The following is a 21,093-nucleotide window of genomic DNA, read 5'->3' as shown; positions in this document are numbered from 1 at the left end:
AATAAGATTCATCACAGCAAAGGAAGAAGAACACAAATGAATAAAATCAGGAATTAAAAAGGAAAAACTACAACTAACACCAAAAATAAGAAAGGAATCATTAATGAATACTAAGATCAGGGACAGGAAAAGAAAGCTCACTCTTAGCACTATTATTCAACCCAGTATTGTAGTTTTCTGGCCATAGCAATCAAACAAGAAAAATAATTTAAAAACAACAAAAATATGGACAAAAATTGTCATTGTTGGCAGATGACATTACATTATAAAGAGAAAACCTTTGATAATCCAAAAAAATGAATATAATTATTGAAAGAATTCAGTAGCCCTAGCTGGTGTGGCTCAGTGGACTGAATGCCAGCCAGTGAACCAAAGTGTCCCTGGTTCGATTGCCAGTCAGGGCACAGGCCTGAGTTGCAAGTCAGGTCCAAAGTAGGGGGCACACAAGAGGCAACCACACATTGATGTTTCTCTCCCTCTCTTTCTCCCTCCCTTACCCTCTAAAAATTAAAGAAGTAAAATCTTAAAAAATTGAATTCAATAAAATAATAAAAGAAGAATTAATATCTACCTATCTACCATGTTTGTATACAGTGATAATCAGAAGAAGAAATAAATGAAATAATCCCATTTGTAATTGCATGAGAAAGAACTACTTAGGAATTAATGTATGCAAAGAGGTAAAAAACATGTAATAACAAATTATAAGATAATGAAAAATATTATAAAACATTGAAAAAATGTATAGACAGAAAAAATAAAAGAAAAAATTGTGTGAAGTGATTGATAATTCCAATTGTTCAAATGACTGTACTTCCCAAGTCAATTTACAGGTTCAGTGAAATCCCTCTCAACATGCAAATGTTATTTTTCTCAGGACTGGGTTGAATAATTTTAAATTTTATATGAAACCAAAAAAGGCCCCAAATGCTCCAAGCAATTTTGAGAAAAAGGATAAAGCTGAAGGTATTGCTTCCCATGGTCTCAAACTATGCTACAAAGTTCAAATAATCAAAACAGTAAAGTACCTGCACAAAAACAGACACTTAAAACAGTGGAACAGAAGTGAGAGCTCATGTTTATATCCACTCATAAACTGATGGGCACTTGAGCTGCTTCCTAATATTGGCTATTGTAAATAACATTGCAAGAAACATAGGGGTGCATATATATTTTCTAGGTAGTGTTTCAGCTTTCTTCAGATCAGTTTTCAGAAGTGGAACTGCTGGGTCATTAGGCAGCTTAATTTTTAAATTTTTGAAGAAACTACATAGTGTTTTGTCTGGTCGCTGCATTAATCTGTATGCTCAACAAGAGTGCATGAGGGTATGTACACAATTGAACATTCCTCTGTCGCGGGGCTTTACCTCTGAGCCTCGCATCCACCATGGATGAGAATAAGTCTACCAAGACATGATCTGCTTGGGGAGGAGAGGTGGCCGATCTCTCAAAGGAGAAGGGCCCAGAGCCTTTTCCTCCATGGGCTTTTATTAGGTTCATTTGCACAGGAATACAGGTAAAGCTCATCAATCATTGTCAGGCAGTAAGGGTCAAACAATACATAACTTATAGAGAACTTTGAGGGCTTATTCTGAGTTACAGTCAATTAGTTAAAGGGCTATAAAACTTTGGGCGCCAGACTCATCTCAGGTCTGGACCCTTATCTTTTAAGCTGAGGGTACAAATAAAGCAGGTTTCACAGGATTGTATGCATTTTTTCTTAGGCCTGATTCCCCAGGGAATCCGCCCCTCCCAGTACAGGACTGCACTACCCTCTGTTATTGCTTCAGGTTTAAGTCAGGCAAGGGAAGTAAGGCAGCCAAGAGATTAGGAGACTTCTTGCAGACAGAATGAGGACTCAGGCTATGTCAAAGCCGAGGGGCAAGGGTCTATCACCCCCTTTTTCTATAGCCCCCCGAGTCCTTCCCTGTGGGCCTTTCCTGGTGACCATACTTGTCTTAGATTGTTCCTCCCTTGAGAAATCTTATCTGTCATTGGCTAACTGGTCAAGCTCAGGGCCAAGCAGGGTGAAGTGGGCAGAGATGGCACCTCTGCCAGGGAGATAAGCTTTGTCTCCTTAATGGCTTATGGTTCCAACTCTGACTCAGACTTAACCATGGGGGGGTACAGCTTCTGAAAACAAGGCAGGCGGTTCCCAACATTCCTCAGCCATAAATATGAAGAAAAGGTAACTTTTGGAACAACGGGGATGGCCTTAGGGTATATTGTGCTAAGTAAAATAAGCAAGTCAGAGAAAGAAAACTACCACATGAATCCACTTATATTTATAACCTTATAAGCACAACAAACAAACAAAGTACAAATAGAGTCATAGATACTGAAGACGGTCTGACAGATATCAGAGGAGATGGGTTTGGAAAGTGACTTATAAACAGAGAGTAAAATTAAGCATAGAAGAACTCATGAACAAAGAGAAAAATATGGTGATCAGAGCAGGTAAGTGGCATGGAGCAAAATAGAAGAGGGTAAGAATAAGTAAGTGTTGATAAAAAAGACTTCATTTTGGATGGTGAACACAATATATTCAGATAATGTATAATAAAATTGTACGTTTGTAATTTATATAAAATTAGTAGTGAATATCAAACTTACACATTCAATAATAAATAAATAAATAAATACTCCCCTACATATTCCTTGGTTCTTTGTCTGGAATTCAAAACCAAAATCCTGAAGTACAATAACTATCCCTGAAAATACAGCATGTGGCAGAAGTGACACCTGCTTGAGTGCGGTTGGTACCATAATAATATGGGTTTACTAACTGGTAGTTTTAATTTGAACACTTCACCTAAAATGTCATATGGTATGCTTGAATGTGATATTGTTCTTTTACAGAATTAGATGCTCATGATTTTGTGAAAAAAGCTTTTGAAATAAAAAGGGGTGTTATTGGTGCCAGACCCTGTACTTTGTGTTTTCAAAGAAAAACTAAAACTTTTCAGATACAGTTTTCTCATCAGTGGATTGGAAAACCCCACTCTGTGAGGACTCATGGAGGTCTTCCAATGCCCTGGGTCTTCATTTCCCATTTTGTAAATAATGTCAAGAATATATATTGCTCAAGTGTCTGATGAGAGTGTCTGCCTATCTGATATTTGGACATTTCACGTGGAGTATCTTTAATTTATGTGATCTAGAATAGATAAGGGGAAGCCTTTTAGACATCAAGGGAATAACTGGGCAAGAGGGAATGGGGACTGCGCAGCTGGCTGTCATCCTAATTAAAGGATGATGAATCCATCTGTAGCTAGCCTATCAAGATTGGTCTAATTTGCACCTAGTTAAAAGCTATATAGAGAAGACTCGAGATAAATCATTGTCTGGCAGTGTGGGATGGGAGGGGTGAAGGATGCATAAAGCTAGACCTTTTATTCTTTTGAGGTTAATGTCTTTGTTTTCTTTCTAGATCTGGTTAAGGATCTTTGCCCATGGAAGAATTATTTCAGTACTCTCTCACCATCAAACTTACCACTGAAGTAATCATGTATCAGTAAGATACTCCAACAGAGTCCTGGAAACAGCAGTTATGATCTCATACACCACTAAAATTCATCACACATTGAAGTGAGCACCTATGCCTCCCCCGACAAACCCTGCAGATAGAAATTTCAAAAGAAGTGCTGTAAACTGTGGTTATGTTCTCATACACCTCTAATTTTCTTATTGTACTTAAATGAGTACTCCTGCATGTCGTAATAACTGCTGCAGATGGATTTCTAGAAAACACACATCATTCGAAATGTTCTCATTCCTGAGTGATTTGGAGGGATTCAAACAATTCATGACTGTTTTATCATAGAGAAAAGCAATTGGAGCACAGAGAGTGGACTGTTATGTTCATAATCACTTAGCCATTCACAAACGTGTAGAATGCAATTCAGGTAGTACACTGTACATGCATTTCTTAGCTGGGCTGCCCTTTTCTCCTAGAAAGAATACAAGGAGAAAACCGTGGCAGAGAAGCTAACACTGTTTGAAAGATGACATAGTCCTATGCATCCATTCACTCATTTACCCATGGAAAAGTAATTTCAGTAGGTTTTTTTGCTATCATACTTTCCACAAAAACGATGATGTTTCAGAAAGATACTTCACCACAATGCTGAAAACAGGGTATATTTTCTGACACAGCACTCACTTCTTCTTCTACTGAAATGAGTACATTGCCCTGGCATTATAAACATTGCATACAGTTTTTGGTAAAAACACACTTCATATGAAATATTCTCATTCCTGGTTAGGAGTGGTTCAACAATTCGTTACTGTTTTATCACAGAGAAATGAACTTGACAGAAAGTAGACTGTTAGCTTCATATTCATTTCCAAATTCACAAAACTGTTTTGTCCAAATCAGGTAGTAGGCTGTACCTGCAAGTCTAAGTTGGGCTCTGCTTTTCCACTGGAAAAAAGACATAGGAGAAAACGGTACTATAGTAGTTCATTCTCCTTCAGAAACCACAGATGGCTATGCCAGCCTTCACTCATTTGCTGGCGGAAAATAATTGCAGTAGCTCTTTTGCTATGACACAAGCCAGGGATCCTACATGTCAAGAATACTGAATACCTCAAGAATACTTTGAAATAATACTGAAAACAGTACTCAGTATCTGAGAACACCACTCATTACTTCTTCGACTGAAATGGGAACTTATTAAGATGTTCAACCCTTTTGACAGCTTTAGTTGAAAACCCACTTCCTATGAACTATTTCCATTTCCCAGTGATTTGGAGGAGCCCAAGCTCTTCACTACTCTATGATCAGAGTGGAATGCACTTGGAGCCCCATAAGGTAATTTTAGCTTCATATACCCTGAGGCCTTTACAAACGTCTAGAGTCCAACTCATGTAGAACAGACTATAGGCATTTCATATGTAGGCTACACTTTTCTCCTAGAAAGAACACTTTGGAGAAAACTGTGTTAAAGGAGCTCACTCTGTTTCATACATGACAGAGTCCCATGCATGCGTTCACTCATTTGCTGTCAGAAAACTGGCTCAGTAGCTTTTCACTATCAAATTTACCACGAAAGGGCATTTCAGAAAAATACTTCTACAAAACTCTTAACAACAGTACGTATTACCAGAGACACCATTCATTTCATCCTCTAGTGAAATGAGTACATTGGCCTAACGTCTTGAACACTGAAGATGGAGTTTACTTGTACCTGCTTCATACGAAACAAGCTCATTGCCGAGTGATTTGGAAGGGTGAAAGAATTCATTCCTATTTTATCAGAGAAAAATGCGCTTGGAGACAGAAAGTGGACAATTACCTTCATATTCATTTCTACATTCACAAAACTGCTTTGTCCAAGTCAGGTAGTAGGCTGTACCTGCAAGTCTTAGTTGGGCTCTGCTTGTTTGCCGCAAAAAACAATAGGAGAAATCTGTACTATGGTAGTTCATTCTCCTTCAGAGACCACAGGTGGCTATGCCAGCCTTCACTCCTTTGCTGATGGAAAAGAATTTCATTTGCTCTCTCAATATCATACACTCCACGGTATTGATATTTCGGAAAAAGTCTTCAACACAATTCTGAAAAGGGTTGGTACTCTCTGAGACCCCACTCATTTCACCGTTACAGAAATGAGTACCTGGGAAACTTGTTCAACAGTGTGTGTGGCTTTCGTGGATAACCCACTTTGTAGGAAATATTTTCACACCCGAGTGATGTAGAGGAGTGCAAACTCTTCACTACTGTCTTATGAGAGTGGGATGCACTTGGAGCCTCAAAAGTGTATTCACTGAGATCTTCACAAACCTGTGGAGTCCAAGTTAAGTAGTACAGTATCCATGCATTTCTTAGGATACACTTTTCTCTTCAAAAGAATACATTGGAGAAAACTGTGGTCTAGAAGCTTACTGTATTTCATAGATGACGTGGTCCTGTGCTTTTGTTCATGCATTTGCAGACGGAGGAGTGATTTAGTAGCTCTTTAAGTATCACAATGACCACAAAAGTGATCATTCAGAAAAATAATTCAAAAGAAGTTGCAAAGCAAGTACGAAATATTGGAGACACCTTTTGTTGGGAACCATCCTGCTTGTTTTCAGAAGCTGTAAACCCCCATGGCTAAGGCTGAGTCAGACACCTTGGGATCATAAACCACTAAGGAGACAAAGCTTATCTCCCTGGCAGGGGCACTGCCCCTGCCCAATTTACTTTACCCTGCTTGGCCCTGAGCCTGACCAGTTAGCCAATGACCAGTAAGATTCCTCAAGAGAGGGACGACCTAAGACAGGCACGGTCATGAAGAGGCCACAGGGAAGGCCTTGGGGAGTTATAGAAAAAAGGGACGATGGACCCTCACCCCTCGGCTGTGACATAGCCTGAGCCCTCATTCTGTCTGCAAGAAGTCTCCTAATCTCTTGGCTGCCTTACTTCCCTTGCTCCACTTAAGCCTGAAACAATGCCAGAGGTGGGTGCAGTCTTGTGCTGGAAAGGGCAGGTTCCTTGGGGAGATCAGGCCTAAGAAAGAATGTATAAAATCCTGTAAAACCTGCTTTGATAACACCCTCAATTTAAATGATAAGGGTCCAAGCCTGAAATGAGTTTGTTTCCCAAAGTCTTATAGCCCTTTACCTAACTAAACCTGACTCAGAATAAGCCCTCAGAGTTCTGTTATCTATTATTTGATCCTTACTGCCTGACAATGGTTGATGAGCTTTACCTGTATTCCCGTGCAAACTGAACCCAATAAAAGCCCATTGAGGAAAAGGCTCTCGGCCCTTCCCTTTGAGAGATGGGCCACCTTTCCTCACAAAGCAGAGCATGTCATGGTAGACTTATTCTCATCCGTGGCGGTGGGAAGGCTCTGAGGGCAGAGCCCTCTCCTCCCCAAACTTTCACTTGAACTTCTTCTGAAATGAGGACATTGAGGTAGTGTTATATGCAGTGCAGAACATGTGCTCTGAAAACAGGCTTTTAAGAAACATGCTCATTCTCGAGTGATTTGGAAGGTTTCAACAATTCATTACTGTTCTATCAGAGAGCAATTCACTTGAGTAGAGTAAGTGGAATGTTAGCTTCGTATGCATGTTGACATTCACGAAAGTGTTTTGTGCAAATCATGTAGTAGGCTGTACCTTCACATCTTAGTGGGTCTACACATTGCTACTGCAAACATATATGGGAGAAAACTACTATAGTAGCTCATTCACGTTCGGACATCACTTTTTGCTACCTAGACTTTTCTCATTTATGAAGAGAAAATAATTTCAGTGGTTCCATCGCTATCACACAATCCACGGATTTCATATTTCAGAAAAGTACTTCAAAGGGTGCAGAAAACAATATGTAGTATCTGAGGCATGAGATACTACATCTACTGAAATGACTCCAAGATTAGGTGTCAAACAGTGTAGATGGCTTTTGTTGAAAACATTTTTTGAACGAAATAATTTAATTTCTGAGTGAGGTAGAGGAGCACAAACTCTTCACTGTTGTATTATCAGAGTGGAAAGCGATAGTAGCCCATGTGGTACATTTAGATTCCTCCTTTATCCTTCACGATCATGTAGAGTCCAAGTGATGTAGTACACTATACATTCATTTCATAGGCTACACTCTTGTCCTCTCATTACATCTTCTACTGATATGGGAACAGTGAAAATACATTCAACACTAAAACGGCTTTGGATAAAAATCCGCTTCCTACGAAATGGGTTTGCTCCTGAGTGATTTTGAGGAGAGCAAAATCTTCACTAATGTATTATCGTAGTGGAATGCACTGGGAGACACACAGGGTACTTTTAGATTCAGATTCCCTTAGACCTTCACAAACGTGGAGTCCAAGTCACGTAGTATGGTCTAGTGGCTTTTCAAAGTTCGCATACGATTTCCTCCCACAAAGAGTAATTTGGAGAGAACGGTGGTAGACAGGCTTACTCTATGTCATAGATGGCCTACTCCTGTGCTTTTGTTCACTCATTTGTTCCGGGGAAAGTGATTCAGAAAGTCTTTGGCTAGCAAAGTTACCTAATCTTCTTCATTGGTTGTTTATTGCTACATGACTTCAAATTTTCGCAACACTATTTCTGAGGGTTAGAAATCTGGGAATATGTTAATTGGATGGTTTTCGTTCAGGGTCTCTCATGAAGTTGCAGCCAAGGGTGCAAGGCTGGGGCTGCATTCTCTGAAGACTAGACAGGCTAGAAACTTCAGTTCCTCAACACATGGCCCTCTCCATAGAGATGCTCTTCACATGGGATTCCTTAAAGTGAGTGATGAGGGAGAGGTAGAGAGGAGAGAAGTCTTGTATCTTGAAACTTTGCTGAATTCATTTATTAGCTCTAGTTTTTTGATGGATTCTTTGGGATTATCTATATACAGAATCATGTTATCTGCAAATACTTCTTCCTTTCCAATTTGGATGTCTTTCTCTTTCTTGCTCAATTGCTCTGTCTAGGACTTCTAGATTATTCTGAATAGCATAGTAAAAGTGAATGTTTTTTTCCCCTGATTTCAGGGAGATTGCTTTTAGTTTTTCACTTTTGAGTGTGATATTAGTTGTGGGTTTTCTAGATGCCCTTTATTATGTTAAGAAAGTTCTTATTCTGAATGTTTCTGTCATGAAAGAGTATTGGTTCTGTCAATGCCTTTCCTGCACCCATTGAGATGTTTGTGTGGTTTTGTTTCTTTGTTTTATTAATGTGGTGTATTACATTGGTTAATTTCCTTATGTCAAACTACTTTTTGTACTTCTGGAAAATACCACCTGGTCACGATGTATAATCTTTTGATTCAGTTTGCTATTATCTTGTCGAGGATTTTTGGTCCATAGTTTTTTTTCCTCCTTGTGGTGTCTTTGTCTGCAGCCCACTTAATTTTATACTCATAGTTAAGATGACCCTGTACTTCTGGGTTTGTAATAGTAGTGTCTGACCAAAATTAGTATTAAAAGAAAAATTTTAAAAAGATTTTATTTTTAGAGAGAGGCGAGGGAGAGAAACATCAACTGGTTGCCTCTGGCAGACTGGGAATCGAACTAGCAACCTCTTGGTTTATAGGCCAATGTTTAATCTACTGAGCCACACCAGCCAGGGCACAAATTTCCAACCTTTTTGAGATATAAAATCCATGACTTACTTTCAGTGATTTAAATTTGAAAGAAACTGCCTTATTGTCTCTACGATACAGAATATTGTATACTTGGTACTGAAAAATATATATTTGGCTAGGGTTCCATGATGGCTGATAGGTAATACAGTAATTTGTCAATTGAAAAAGAGAAAAGGCCAGGATCCCAAGAAGGTATTGGGGTGAGAAACATAGAAACATGAGGGACACAAGCTTCCTTAATATAGAACAAAAAGGTTTTCTTGACTTCCTTTTATTCATTCTTGCTTTCCCATTAGAGAAAAAAGATAATATTTTTCATTATATTTTTATTCCTCCAACACTGTATTTCTGTACATGACTATTATGCTTCTTAGAAATTTAGAAATCTGGGGCTAAAGACAAAAACTCACTGCTTACTTTGTACTGATAGTTCAAAGATATTTGAACACTGAACAACAATTTCCAATCTTTTCTTAAAAAAAGATTTTATTTTTTAGAGGGAAGAGAGAAAGAGAGGGAGAAATCTGTTGCCTATTGTACATGCCCTGTCTAGGGACTGAACCCATAATCCGTGTACCCTAATTGGCAATTGAACTGGTGACCTTTTGCTTTGTGGGACAAGGCCCAACCAACCGAGCTGCACCGGTCAGGGTGATTCCTAACCTACATTCAAAATGTTACTTACCACTCTGTTAGAGAGGAGATATGGGTAATGAGGAATAGCTCCATGGTTTACAGCAAACTCATGATAGAGTGGAGCCAGCAACAATTCTGATTGCACCTCCCTCCTTCTTTCTGACTCTTTAGCCACCTTTTGCCAAACTTACTTTATCAAAATACAATCTGATGAAGGCAAGAATGCCAGGGTTTGATGAAACTTGAGAACAGTCTGCTGCAAAGCAGAGAAACCATTGTGACCTTACTAGGAACTCCTGCTTTTCCCTCAGTTGGGCTTGTGCAATCTCATTCATATGCTGCAATGCAGTCTCATTCATATGCTGCAATGCAGTCTCATTCATATGCTGCAATGTACCCTGGAGGTGATCAAACCAGTGTGAGAATTAAAACTAAAAGTGGATAGAAAGGGAGGTGTGAGCACACTTAATAGAAAGAAAAACTAACCGGTCATTTGGCATTCTTTCAGTTAGGTCCTATTGCCTTGAATGTAGGTCTATGTGCTTTAGCAGTTTTGCAAACCTGTTCAGATTCACTAAGTGATTAAAGAGCCTTCACTGTCTAAATTCCTACTTGTTAGGTGAAACTAGACAGCAGTGCTTGGCTCACTGCTTAGGCTCCACATCTTTAAACATGGCTAGTGTCCATGAGAAGCAAGCTGTTAGAGCTGTCATAAGAGTAGGGAGTCATAAGAACTCTGTAATTTCAGGAATAGAAGGAAGACAGGAAAGAAAGGGTGGCTGTTGCTAGCTGTGTCAACTGCAAAGCTGTCAGCGCAGGCAGCTCCCTGGTACTTCCCTAAGCTCTATCAGGATTTCCAGGAAGAGGAAACTGCTAACCTCACCTCTGTACTGACCTGTCTGCTGGAGTCTTTCTTTTTCTTTTCTTTCTTTTTTATAAGAGAAAGTTTATTTGGAAAGTTGCAGAGGTAGAAGAAGTGAGCCACACAACACATGGGTTCAGGAAACAAGTTATAGCAAAAGAAGGGCCCTTGGAGCTTAGAAGAAAGATATGCACTTTGCAAGATGAAAAAGGAAGGAAAAGGTTAGGGTGTATTGGGGATGCGGACAAGGGAAGAGAGGAAGAGAGAGAGAGAGAGAGAGAGAGAGAGAGAAACACTGATTGGTTGCCTCTGGTGTGCAGCCAACTAGGGATTGAACCTGCAACATAGGTATGTACCCTTACTGGGAATTGAACCCACAACCTTTTGGTGCATGGGATATGCTCCAACCAACTGAGCCACCCAGCCAGGACTCCCCCCCAAATTCTTATGTTGAAACCCTAATGTCTAATGTGTTGGTACTAATAGGTGGGGCCTCTGGGAGATGCTTAAGTAATGAGGATGGAGGCCTCATGAATGGGATTAGTGCCTTTGTAAGAGGGCTCAGAGAGATCCCTAGCCCCTTCCCCCATATGAGGACACAGTGAGAAGGCATCCACTAGGAACCTGAAAGCAAGCCTTCACCAAGGTGACTATAGTGGCATTTTGATCTTGGACTTTCCAGCCTCCAGAACCACGAGCAATAAATTTCTGTTGTTTATAAACAACTCAGTCTGTGGTAGTTTGTTTTGGCAGCTTGAATAGATTATGACACGTAGGAAATAAATCCAGCCTCCTTCCAGTGATGGTGAACTATGCTGTTGGTAAGGCACAACTGCATAGCCCATGTTAAAAATGGCACAGTGGTTTAAGCCCTAGAATCCAAGAGAACTGATTCGAGGTATCTATTCCTACAAGAACTAGTTGTGTTTCCTACTGTAGTCAAAAAGATTTGTTAAGATACAACAAAGTTAGCTTTGTAATTTATCTATCATGAACACACACATGTACATACTACACACACATGCATATATGCACCCACATATTTGTTCCTTCTTTTGTTTTTCTGGCATGTCCAAGTTGGCAGATATCACCTTAGGGAGCCCATTCAAATTTCAGGAAAACGACTCATTCTAAGTACAAAGAATCGCTGATACTCTCACAGGAAGTGTTCCTATGTTAAAAAGTTTCCAAGGTAGAAATAAGAGTTCCTGGAGTTGTATTCAGAATACTGTTCAGGAAGGCAATGTTAGTAGGCTTCACCCTACGGGGGCGCTCAACAGCGGGTGAGTAGAGCAGGCCTGGGGCCACATTTTCTTCAGGGGGAAAGCGAGCCTTATGCAGGTGGAGTGAAACTTATCAGAAGCTCTTTCCATGTCAAACGTTTTTTTCAGGATCCAGTTTTATAAATAAGCCTAAATGAACAAAAAACAAACAAACAAAAAAACTGAAATAAGTCAACTGACTTCAACCTGATGGGACTTCTCTAAATAGAAATATATATATTCAAAGAAAGGCATTTAGACTCATATTTGTAACTTCTATCTTTCATTTTTCAGCCAAATTGAGAATCAACTTTTGACTATCTCAATACTGTAATATATTTGCTAGGTAACCAGACCCTCTACCACTTGGTCACTTTACGGTTCATTGCCACTTCCATTAAAGACAGTCATGAAGTGAAAGGAAATAAAATTACAACTGAGCCATCTGGTACCCTTTATGATACCGAAACGTTTGGTGAGATAGGAAGCATAAACCACAGCCTGGAATGGAGTTTCTAAATTTATGTATTCAAATTATTCATAATCTTCTTCCTGCCTCTTTCATCTATTATTCCAGCAAACAACTGATGCTTAGGGCAAAAAAATGAATTTCTTAACACACAAAAAGCATTAACCATACAGGAAAAGAATTTAAGTAATGTGACTACAGTAACATTAAAAACTCTTGTTCATAAGATACTTCTTAAAGAAAATAAGACAACTTATAAACTGAAAGAAGATACGTACAGTTTATGTATCCAATAAAAATATATTCGTTTAACATAAAATAATTATAAATAATTATAAACCAACCTACCTGGTCTCCTTTCCAAGGGCAGCTAATATTAATGTGTGTGACTTTCCTAAAATAGTTATGCAATACAAATATACATGGATATATTCACTTCCCTCCCATTTCTTTACTTTTCACTTTGAAATAATTTCAAGCTTACAAAAAACCTGTGAGACTACTACAAAGAACTGTTTGCTCCTAAATCATTGGAGAGTAATCTGCCAAAATGTGTACAAAATGACAATATAAAGTTACTCAATACAACATTATTTGCAAAAGCAAAAGACTGGGAAAACACACATGTCTAACACCTCCAATTCCAACCCATACCACAGGGTTCATTCTCATTTTCTCTCTTTCCATACCTGGAACTCGCTTCTCTGACAGGGAGGAAGCTGGCTCTCATCATGATTGCCAGCCCATACTGACGCCACCCTCTCTCTCTGGGCTGACACCCACGCCACTGTCTGTGTAGAAGCCTTGCTTACCCTACTTGGGCTCAGACACCCTGTGCTGGGCCACGCCCCCGTGTGGACACCAGCTCCACTCAGGCTCCAACATGGTGCTGGGCCACTGCAGCCACCTCTCCCTTTGGCCTTCTCTTCACACTGAGTTCACCATGCCTGACTATGCATAACTTTTGAATAAACTATTCAGGAAGAAAGGAAGGGGTGAAAGGGAAAGAAGGAGAAAAGGGGAAGATAATGAGAAGAACCTCTTTACTTTTTCTACATTAATGATAGCATCTGCATATTGTATGTTTCATTCAATATACAGGGTCCAACAGAAGTAACGCCTGCTTGAATGTGGGTGGTAGGGTGATAATATGGGTGTAATAATTTATAGTTTTAATTTGAACATTTCACCTAAAATGTCATATGGTGTGCTTGAGTGTGATATTGTTATGTTACAGAATTCCATGCTTATTATGATTTTGTAATAAAAAGGGGGTGTTATTTGTGCTGGACCCTGTACATCAATGAGGGCTCCATATTATGCATGAAGAGTTTCCTCACTGTGATTTATGGCACCACAACACTCCACAGTACTTTGTACGGCACGCATAATATAGTCTACGGATCAACTGTAGTCTTTTTAACCTGGCTCCTATCTATGGATGTCTGTGTCTTGCCAATCTTTTGTTATTCCACATAATGTTGCCTGAGTGACACAATTACTGGGACCCCAGAAGAGCCACATGCACTGTGATTTTGCACCTGTTATTACACTTGTGGGATGAAGTCCTGGAAATGGGCCAAAGGGTATATGACTTGGTAATTTTGATCAATATTGCCAAATCGTTCCCTACTGGCATGTATAAGGAATATCTTTATTCTTAACTTATTCTTTGAATGACAGGGAATTAAACATTTCTGGGCATGTGTGACTTATTAAAAAAAGCAAAACAAACAAACAAACAAACAAAAACCACCAGCACCTCCACAAGACCTGGAAAAACACAAACAAAATAAGAAAATAAAAAAAAATACCCCAAAGCAAAAAAAACCCCAAACCAAACTAAACCAAATCAAAATAAAGGGAATGGCAGCTTCTTACTTGTTGCCTCTGAGTACAGGGTATTCTCATCGACACTCCGAACATCACAGGAAATAAACAGTTTCCTTCCTTCAATCTTATCAAGTTGGCTATTGATCACAACAACAGAACAAAGGGGGACAGGTCTGCAGAAGAAAAAAAGGGAAAAAAATCAGTTTTCATCATATTTATGTAACATTGAGAGATGATCAAGTGCATGACAAGGGATGGCAACTTATGATACTTGGGTTCTGAAAGAGCTGACTGTCCCAAATGAAATATTCCTTAAAAATGCTGACACCAGCAGCCACTCACATCCCTTTCCTCCCAAGCACCACTGCTTTCAGGTGGCTCCAGGGTATCCAGTCCCTGACTGCCCTGCTGGGTTAGGTTCAAAGGATCCCCAGGGATTCCAGCTTTGTGATGGCACAGGCTGTCCCAGCTGCTAATCCCCAGCAGTCTGAGGGGAGCTAAAATCCCTTAAAGAAATGAAAAGAGGGCCACGGGATAGTCAACTCTAATTTTCCCTGTCATCATCAAAATTTCTCACGCAATCCCTTTAGAGTAACTTTCACTAGAAAGGCACCTAATGACAACAAATTGCTGGGCACAGCTCAATGTGCTAATAAGCCAGTGCTGTCCAACAGAACTTTATGTGATGACAGAAATGTTACATATCTAAGCTGTCCAATATGGGAGCCACAGGTGACTGAGCATTCAAAATGTGCCTATTGTGAGTGAGAAACCGAATCTTTAAATTTATTTAATTATAATTAATTTATATTTAAATTTAAATAGCTACATGTGACTGGTGGCTACAGTCACCTTTGTGAATCCTGGAGGACACTACTATAAACAAAAAGACCTTCCTCCCCTGGCCGGGTCACTCAGTTGGTTAGAGTGTTGTATACCAAGGTTGCGGTTTGGTCCCTGGTCAGGGCGCATATAAGTATCGACCAATAAATACATAAATAAGTGGAACAACACATTAATGTTTCTCTCTCTCTTTCTTAAATCAATCAATAAAAAAATATATTCCTTTAACGGTGAAATTATAGCTGGCAGAACAACATAGAACAGGGAGGTGTGTTCTATGTTCCTATAGTACCACCATGTGGATGGAGGAGCTAGCTACCCCAGGTGGAAAGGAAGTTATCACTGTGATTAATTTTTGCTCACTCTTCCTTCCCATTTGCTTTTCCCGAACCTCTTGATGGAATAACCCAGATTTATTCTTTTCTTGGGCCAATTCAAGATTTACTAAGACCCAAGGGACATTAGGTGTTCTAGCTTGCCCAAATCCCCCTTTTCTACTAACATTGCTCCCTTCCTTTTTCCATGTCTTACCCCTCACCTCATTCTGTTAATCACACACACTGACAATCTCCCTTATCTGGGGAATCACCCCCATTCTTATCTCATGTACATTGACTAGAGTTGACAGATGCCTCCCATCACCCCAGTACACAGTGAATGGTTGTGGGGGCTGGGCACAGGCCCAAACGGTCAGTCTTGGAACTTGCACTGGAGCCCTTGTGACTGGGTTCTTTATCTGCTGAGGCTTGTAAGACACAAGCCCACTTGCTGGCCATTGTGGCACTACGTTAGGAAGGGTACCTGGGGATAAAGCAGACCCAGAGGAAAGTGTGGCTGAGACCCTAATGGCATCATTGAACACCTGCACCGAGCCACACCTGTCTTCTCAACCACACAGGCCAACAGGGTCCCTTCTTTCCTCAAGCTAGTGAGAGTTAAGAGTTCTATCTCTTGTATTAGAAAGAGTCCTTAATTAATGAGAGGCTAAGAGAAAAGATCTCAGAAAATATAAAACAATATAATCACTAGATTTATAAAGTATAATTTTGTAAATGTAAGTAATATTTAGGCACAGATTAGTTTGGTTGGCATAGGAAACAGGCTTCAAATAATTTTCCTTAATTTAATTTTGCTACGTAACTTACTAAGAGAGTATTAGAGGCAGAAAAGAGATGAGAGATAAAAGCAAAATTTAAAAATAAAAGAGAAAACACATATATACAATGGAGAGTCTTAACAAATCCAAAAGATGGCTCTTTGAAAGACTAATAATCTCTGTCAAGATAGATCAAGAAAAACGAGAGCATAAACAAATACCATTAAGGCCAAAAGGTCATAACTATAGACCTAACTCAGATAACAAAATGAGAATACTGTGAATAACTTCACGTCAATAAATTTTAAAAGTTAGATGAAATGAAAAAATATGCAGAAATATATGTCAAAATTGGAAAAAAAAAGTTTAGGAAGCCTAAATAGTTGGATAAAGAAGATACTGAGGCCCTAAGAGAAGAGGGAAAGATCCCTGGTCTCTGAATCATTTCAGGGGGAAGTCCCTCACTGACCAGAATGCCACCTGAGACTAAATGTAAACAAAAAGAGTCTACTGACTCAAGTAAGTTAAAATGTTGGGACTATAATAGTAGCTAGTGTTTCCCTAACTGATTTACTATAGATTTTTAAACAAATTCCCTTATCCTCATTTGACTTCTAATTTAATGTGCTCACAGAATTTAGTTGTAAGATTCTGATTCTTTCAAATTTATTGAGACTTGATTTATGGACCACTACATGATCAATTTTTGTAAATGTTCCATGTGTGCTTGGGAAGAAAGTATATTCTCTGATTACTGGATATAGGGTTCTATATCTGTCCAATAAATTATACTTGTTATCTCATGGTATTTAAATTTTCTCTTTTCTTTTTCTTTTTTTTTTTTTTTGGACTGTTTCTCTATCACTAACTGAGAACAGTGTGTTGAAATCTTCCACTATGAAAGTGAATAGTCAGTCAATTTCTCCCTGGATTCTACTAGTTTTGTTTATATACTTTGAAGTTATTTTACTAGGTACATACTGATTTGGAATTGTTACTATCTGCTATTGAACTGAACCTTTTATTATGAAGTAGCCATCTCTATACCTAACATAACTTTTTAAACAATTAATTATATTTTTTCTGATATTCCAGCCCTCTTCTCGTTCACTTTTTCCTGGCATATTTTTCTTTCCTTTTGTCTCATATAAACAGTTCATAGCTTTTCACATTTTATAATCTCTTTTTTCAAAATAAATTTCATAGTCTCTTCCTTGGAAATAACAATTTGGTCTGGTTATTATATTTAGTGCAATTACTGATTTATTTAGACATCTCTTTTATTGGCATTCCATTTGACTCACTTTTTTCTCTTTCTTGCATTTTTAAAAATGGAATTTAGCCCTGGCTGGTGTGGCTCAGTGGATTGAGCACCAGACTGCGAACCAAGGGGTCACTGGTTCAATTCCCAGTCAGGGCACATGCCTGGGTTGCGGGCCAGGTCCCCAGTGTGGGGTGTGCAGGAGGCAACCACACATTGGTGTTTCTCTTCCTCCCTTTCTCCTTCCCTTCCCCCTCTCTAAAAAATAAATAAATAAAATATTTTTTAAAAAGGGAATTTTATTTTATTTACTTTGTTTTTACTTTTCTACTAGTTTAGGCTTTAGTTATACATTCATTCTTCTCCACTGAAAAATACAAAGATGTTGAACATTAATTATGTTCACCCTCTCTCAAACTACATGTTATTTTTGTTCAATATTTTAGCTGTCCTTTTTTTACTACCAAGAATTTAGACATTATTATTACTTATATGTAGACTGTTTAGAGTTACGTTATCTACATGTTTGCTGATGTATTTGTTCACTATTCTGTCTTTTCATCCTCCTGCCTGGTGGGATTACATTCCTTCTTTCTGTGGTACATTCTTTAGAAGTTTCCTAGGTATTGTCCTGTTATTTGTAAACTTTCTCCATTTTGTTGAAATAAAAATGCCTTTATTTTGCCCTAATTTTTAAACTTCAGTTTTTCTAAGATCATGATTTGAGGCATGATAGTAAGAAGCTGGGCAAATTCCTGGGTAAGTGGAATGGGGAAACTGAGACAAGATAATTAAATAAGGCCAATTTGAACAACTTACAGTCAACGAGTGAATCACGAGACCTTATTTTCCCTAACCAAGGACACTTGAGAGCAAATGGTTTATACCTCTCCTCCCTAAGCAGAGAATAAATAGCTTAAATCATCCTGTTTGGGGAGATAGAGAACAGAGACTCAGTTAATGCCATTTAGGCCAGCCAAACCCAAGGACTAATGAAGTCAGGGGAACAAATAATAAACACCCAGTTAGAGCCAGAACGATCCAACACAAAAGTGAAACTGTGAAGCAGACTAAAGACCAATCCCAAACTTCCCTATCTGTTCATTTATTATGAATCAGCATATTAAAAATGCACCTGACCCTGGCCAGTGTGGCTCAGTTGGTTGGAGCATCATCCCATAACCAAAAGTTTGCTGGTTTGATTCCTGGTCAGGGGGCGTATGATGCCCAGTCCAGGTGTGTAAGGGAGTCAACCAATCAATGTTTCTCTCTCTCTAAAAGCAATGAAAAAATGTCCTCGGGTAAGGATAAATAAAACAAAGCAAAACAAAAAACAGCACCTGGAAAGCTGATGAATGTTCTGCTGAAACCCTCCCCTATGAAGAAAGATAAAATCCTGAAGACAGAATACCAGCATGGGCTGGCTCTTGAGCACAACCATGCCCCTTCTCGGGCATGAACTTTTTACTTCCTCCTAACCTCTATGGGTCCCCATGAGACTTGCAACCAGGGGAGCAGCAGGCAGCTGCAGCTTGTCCCAGGCTTACCTCCTGATCCTGTCTCCAAGGCTCCCCTTTCCTATGACTTTCCAGTGAGCTAACAGCAGCCCCACCTTGGCTCACTTCTTTCATATAACATTTGTAGGGAGCCAAAGCAGAGCACCACCTGAGCTCTCCCTTGTTGCTTCTTCTATCCTAAATCCTTCCTTCCTTCGACTGTCCCCAGCTTTAATAAGCACATTCTCAAAATCACTTGGACTTGTATTGTGAAATCTTTCCTGTATGAAGTCAAGAACCCATACACTACAGGATGGCTTGAGGCAGACCTGATCCAGGCCAGGTCCCTGTTTGCTGACAATTCTAAGTTACATGCTTCTTTCAGGACTCTTAGGATATGTAATTATCTTCTGGCTTCCACTATTGCTATTGAGAAGCTTGCTGCCAGTGTGATAGTGCCCTCCTGCTTCTAAGAAATAAGACTGCTCTGTTATGAGTACTGTTTTATCTCTGACTGTTTTTAAGATCTCTTTGCCCTCAGTATGCTTTACTTTCTTTGTAATATATCTAGATACGAATTCATTTTGACTTATCTTGGCTTGATTATGGTGTGCTTTCTGTATCTGTGGACTCATGTTTTCCTTTAGTTCAAGAATATATTCATCTATTATCGCTCCAAATACCGGATATCCCTTCCATGTTCTCCACTTCTTCTTCTAGAACTCTGAATAGAGCACATCTGAACTTTTCATTGTCCTCTGGACCTTAACCTCTACCTTATATTTTTCATCTTTTTTAAATTTTATGCTGAATTCAGGGTAATTTCTTCAGTCCTCTATTTCTGTTCACTTTCAGCAGTGTTTAAAGTCTTTTAACCTATCCACTGAGGGGTGCTTTGTCTTTAAACAATGACTTTTCATTTTTACAAGTTTTAGGTTCTGTGGCCAATCTGCTTAATAATTTTTTTTATAGTTCCTTATTGCTTTCTCTTTTTGTGATTTCACCTTTTCTTTTATATTGTGTATCTGATTATCATGATATCTTAAGTCCCTGATGATCAGTTATTCATGGTTTCTGCTGATTCTCACTTTCATGGTTTATTTCTTTGTGAATTTGACACAGGGTCTAGTTGTTATGAAAGGGGAATGTCCTTTGGAATTTCTTGTCTGCCATGTTGCATGAAGAAGTCTAATCCAGAGCTTCCCAACCAATATGCCAGGAATGGGTTATACAAATGCTGAGATATTGATTTTTCATCTGGCTAGCTACCACTAATAACTAGATGCTTTGTCTATTTATCCTAACGTGCCAAGCACAAGGAAGTAAATCATCATACTAAAGGCCACATGTAAAAAACCCATAGTCAATAGGGAAGACTGAAAGCTTTTCCTCTAAGTTTTCAGTCTCTAAGATGAGGAATATGGCAAGTATGCCCACTTTTACTTCTTCTATTCAACTTATTACTATAAATCCTAGCCAGAGCAATTAGGCAAGAAAAAAGAAAGGCATCCAAATTTAAGAAGAAGAAGTACATTATCTCTGTTTACAGATGACACGATCTTATATGTAGAAAACCCCAAAACTTCCACAAAAAACTGTTAGAACTAGTAAATGAATTCAGCAAAGTTGCAGGATATAAAATCAACACACAAAAACCAGTTGCATTTCTATACACTAACAACAAACAATCTGAAAAGGAAATTTTAAAAAATGATTGCATTTACAATAGCTCAAAAATAAATACATAGGAATAAACAACCAAGGAAGCCCAAAACTTGTACACCACAAAACACTGCTTAAAAATTTAAAAAGATACAAATAAGTGGAAAGACATCCTGCATTTATGAACTAAAAGTTAATACTGTTAAGATGTCAATATTAACCAAATGGATCTATTACAGTCAGGTCATCCTGCCTATCATGAGAAAACACAGAACAATCTACTGTTTTTCTGATCATTAGCATTATTCTCCACTCATAGGAATCAGGGCTGTTTGTAGCTATTCCTTGTCTTGGCATATATGTGCCTTGTTGTTGCTAATGATAACAACAATAGCAAGCTGCTAACACTTACTGAGTATTTGTTATGTGGCCAGATATTGTTCTAGGTGTTTACATGGATTGATTCATTTACTACTCACTATGAGAAGTGCCGGGAAATTTATGGTCCCCAGGATTGGATTTTCCAATGACTTATCCTATGACTGATGTGTAAGAAATATGAAGTCTCTCTCCAGTTCCCTTGTCTGA

General features: G+C 38.8%; 1 protein-coding gene across 1 annotated transcript in view; it reads right to left on the bottom strand.

Moving 5' to 3' along the window:
* Positions 1-8,543: 8,543 nt before the first annotated feature.
* Positions 8,544-21,093, bottom strand: part of THEM4 (thioesterase superfamily member 4) — a 45,139-nt gene continuing 32,589 nt past the window's right edge. Inside the window, exons 5-6 of the mRNA XM_045183106.3 lie at positions 14,196-14,320; positions 8,544-11,995 (exon numbers count right to left, since the gene is read on the bottom strand). Coding sequence (XP_045039041.2) covers positions 11,958-11,995; positions 14,196-14,320 — 163 coding nt within the window. The 3' untranslated portion in view covers positions 8,544-11,957. The remainder of the gene's footprint in view (positions 11,996-14,195; positions 14,321-21,093) is intronic.

The sequence above is a fragment of the Desmodus rotundus genome, chromosome 12 (genome assembly GCF_022682495.2).
Source record: "Desmodus rotundus isolate HL8 chromosome 12, HLdesRot8A.1, whole genome shotgun sequence".
Taxonomy (NCBI): domain Eukaryota; kingdom Metazoa; phylum Chordata; class Mammalia; order Chiroptera; family Phyllostomidae; genus Desmodus; species Desmodus rotundus.
The sequence above is the reverse complement of the archived record's forward strand: the minus strand, read 5'-3'. Positions and strand labels throughout refer to the sequence as shown.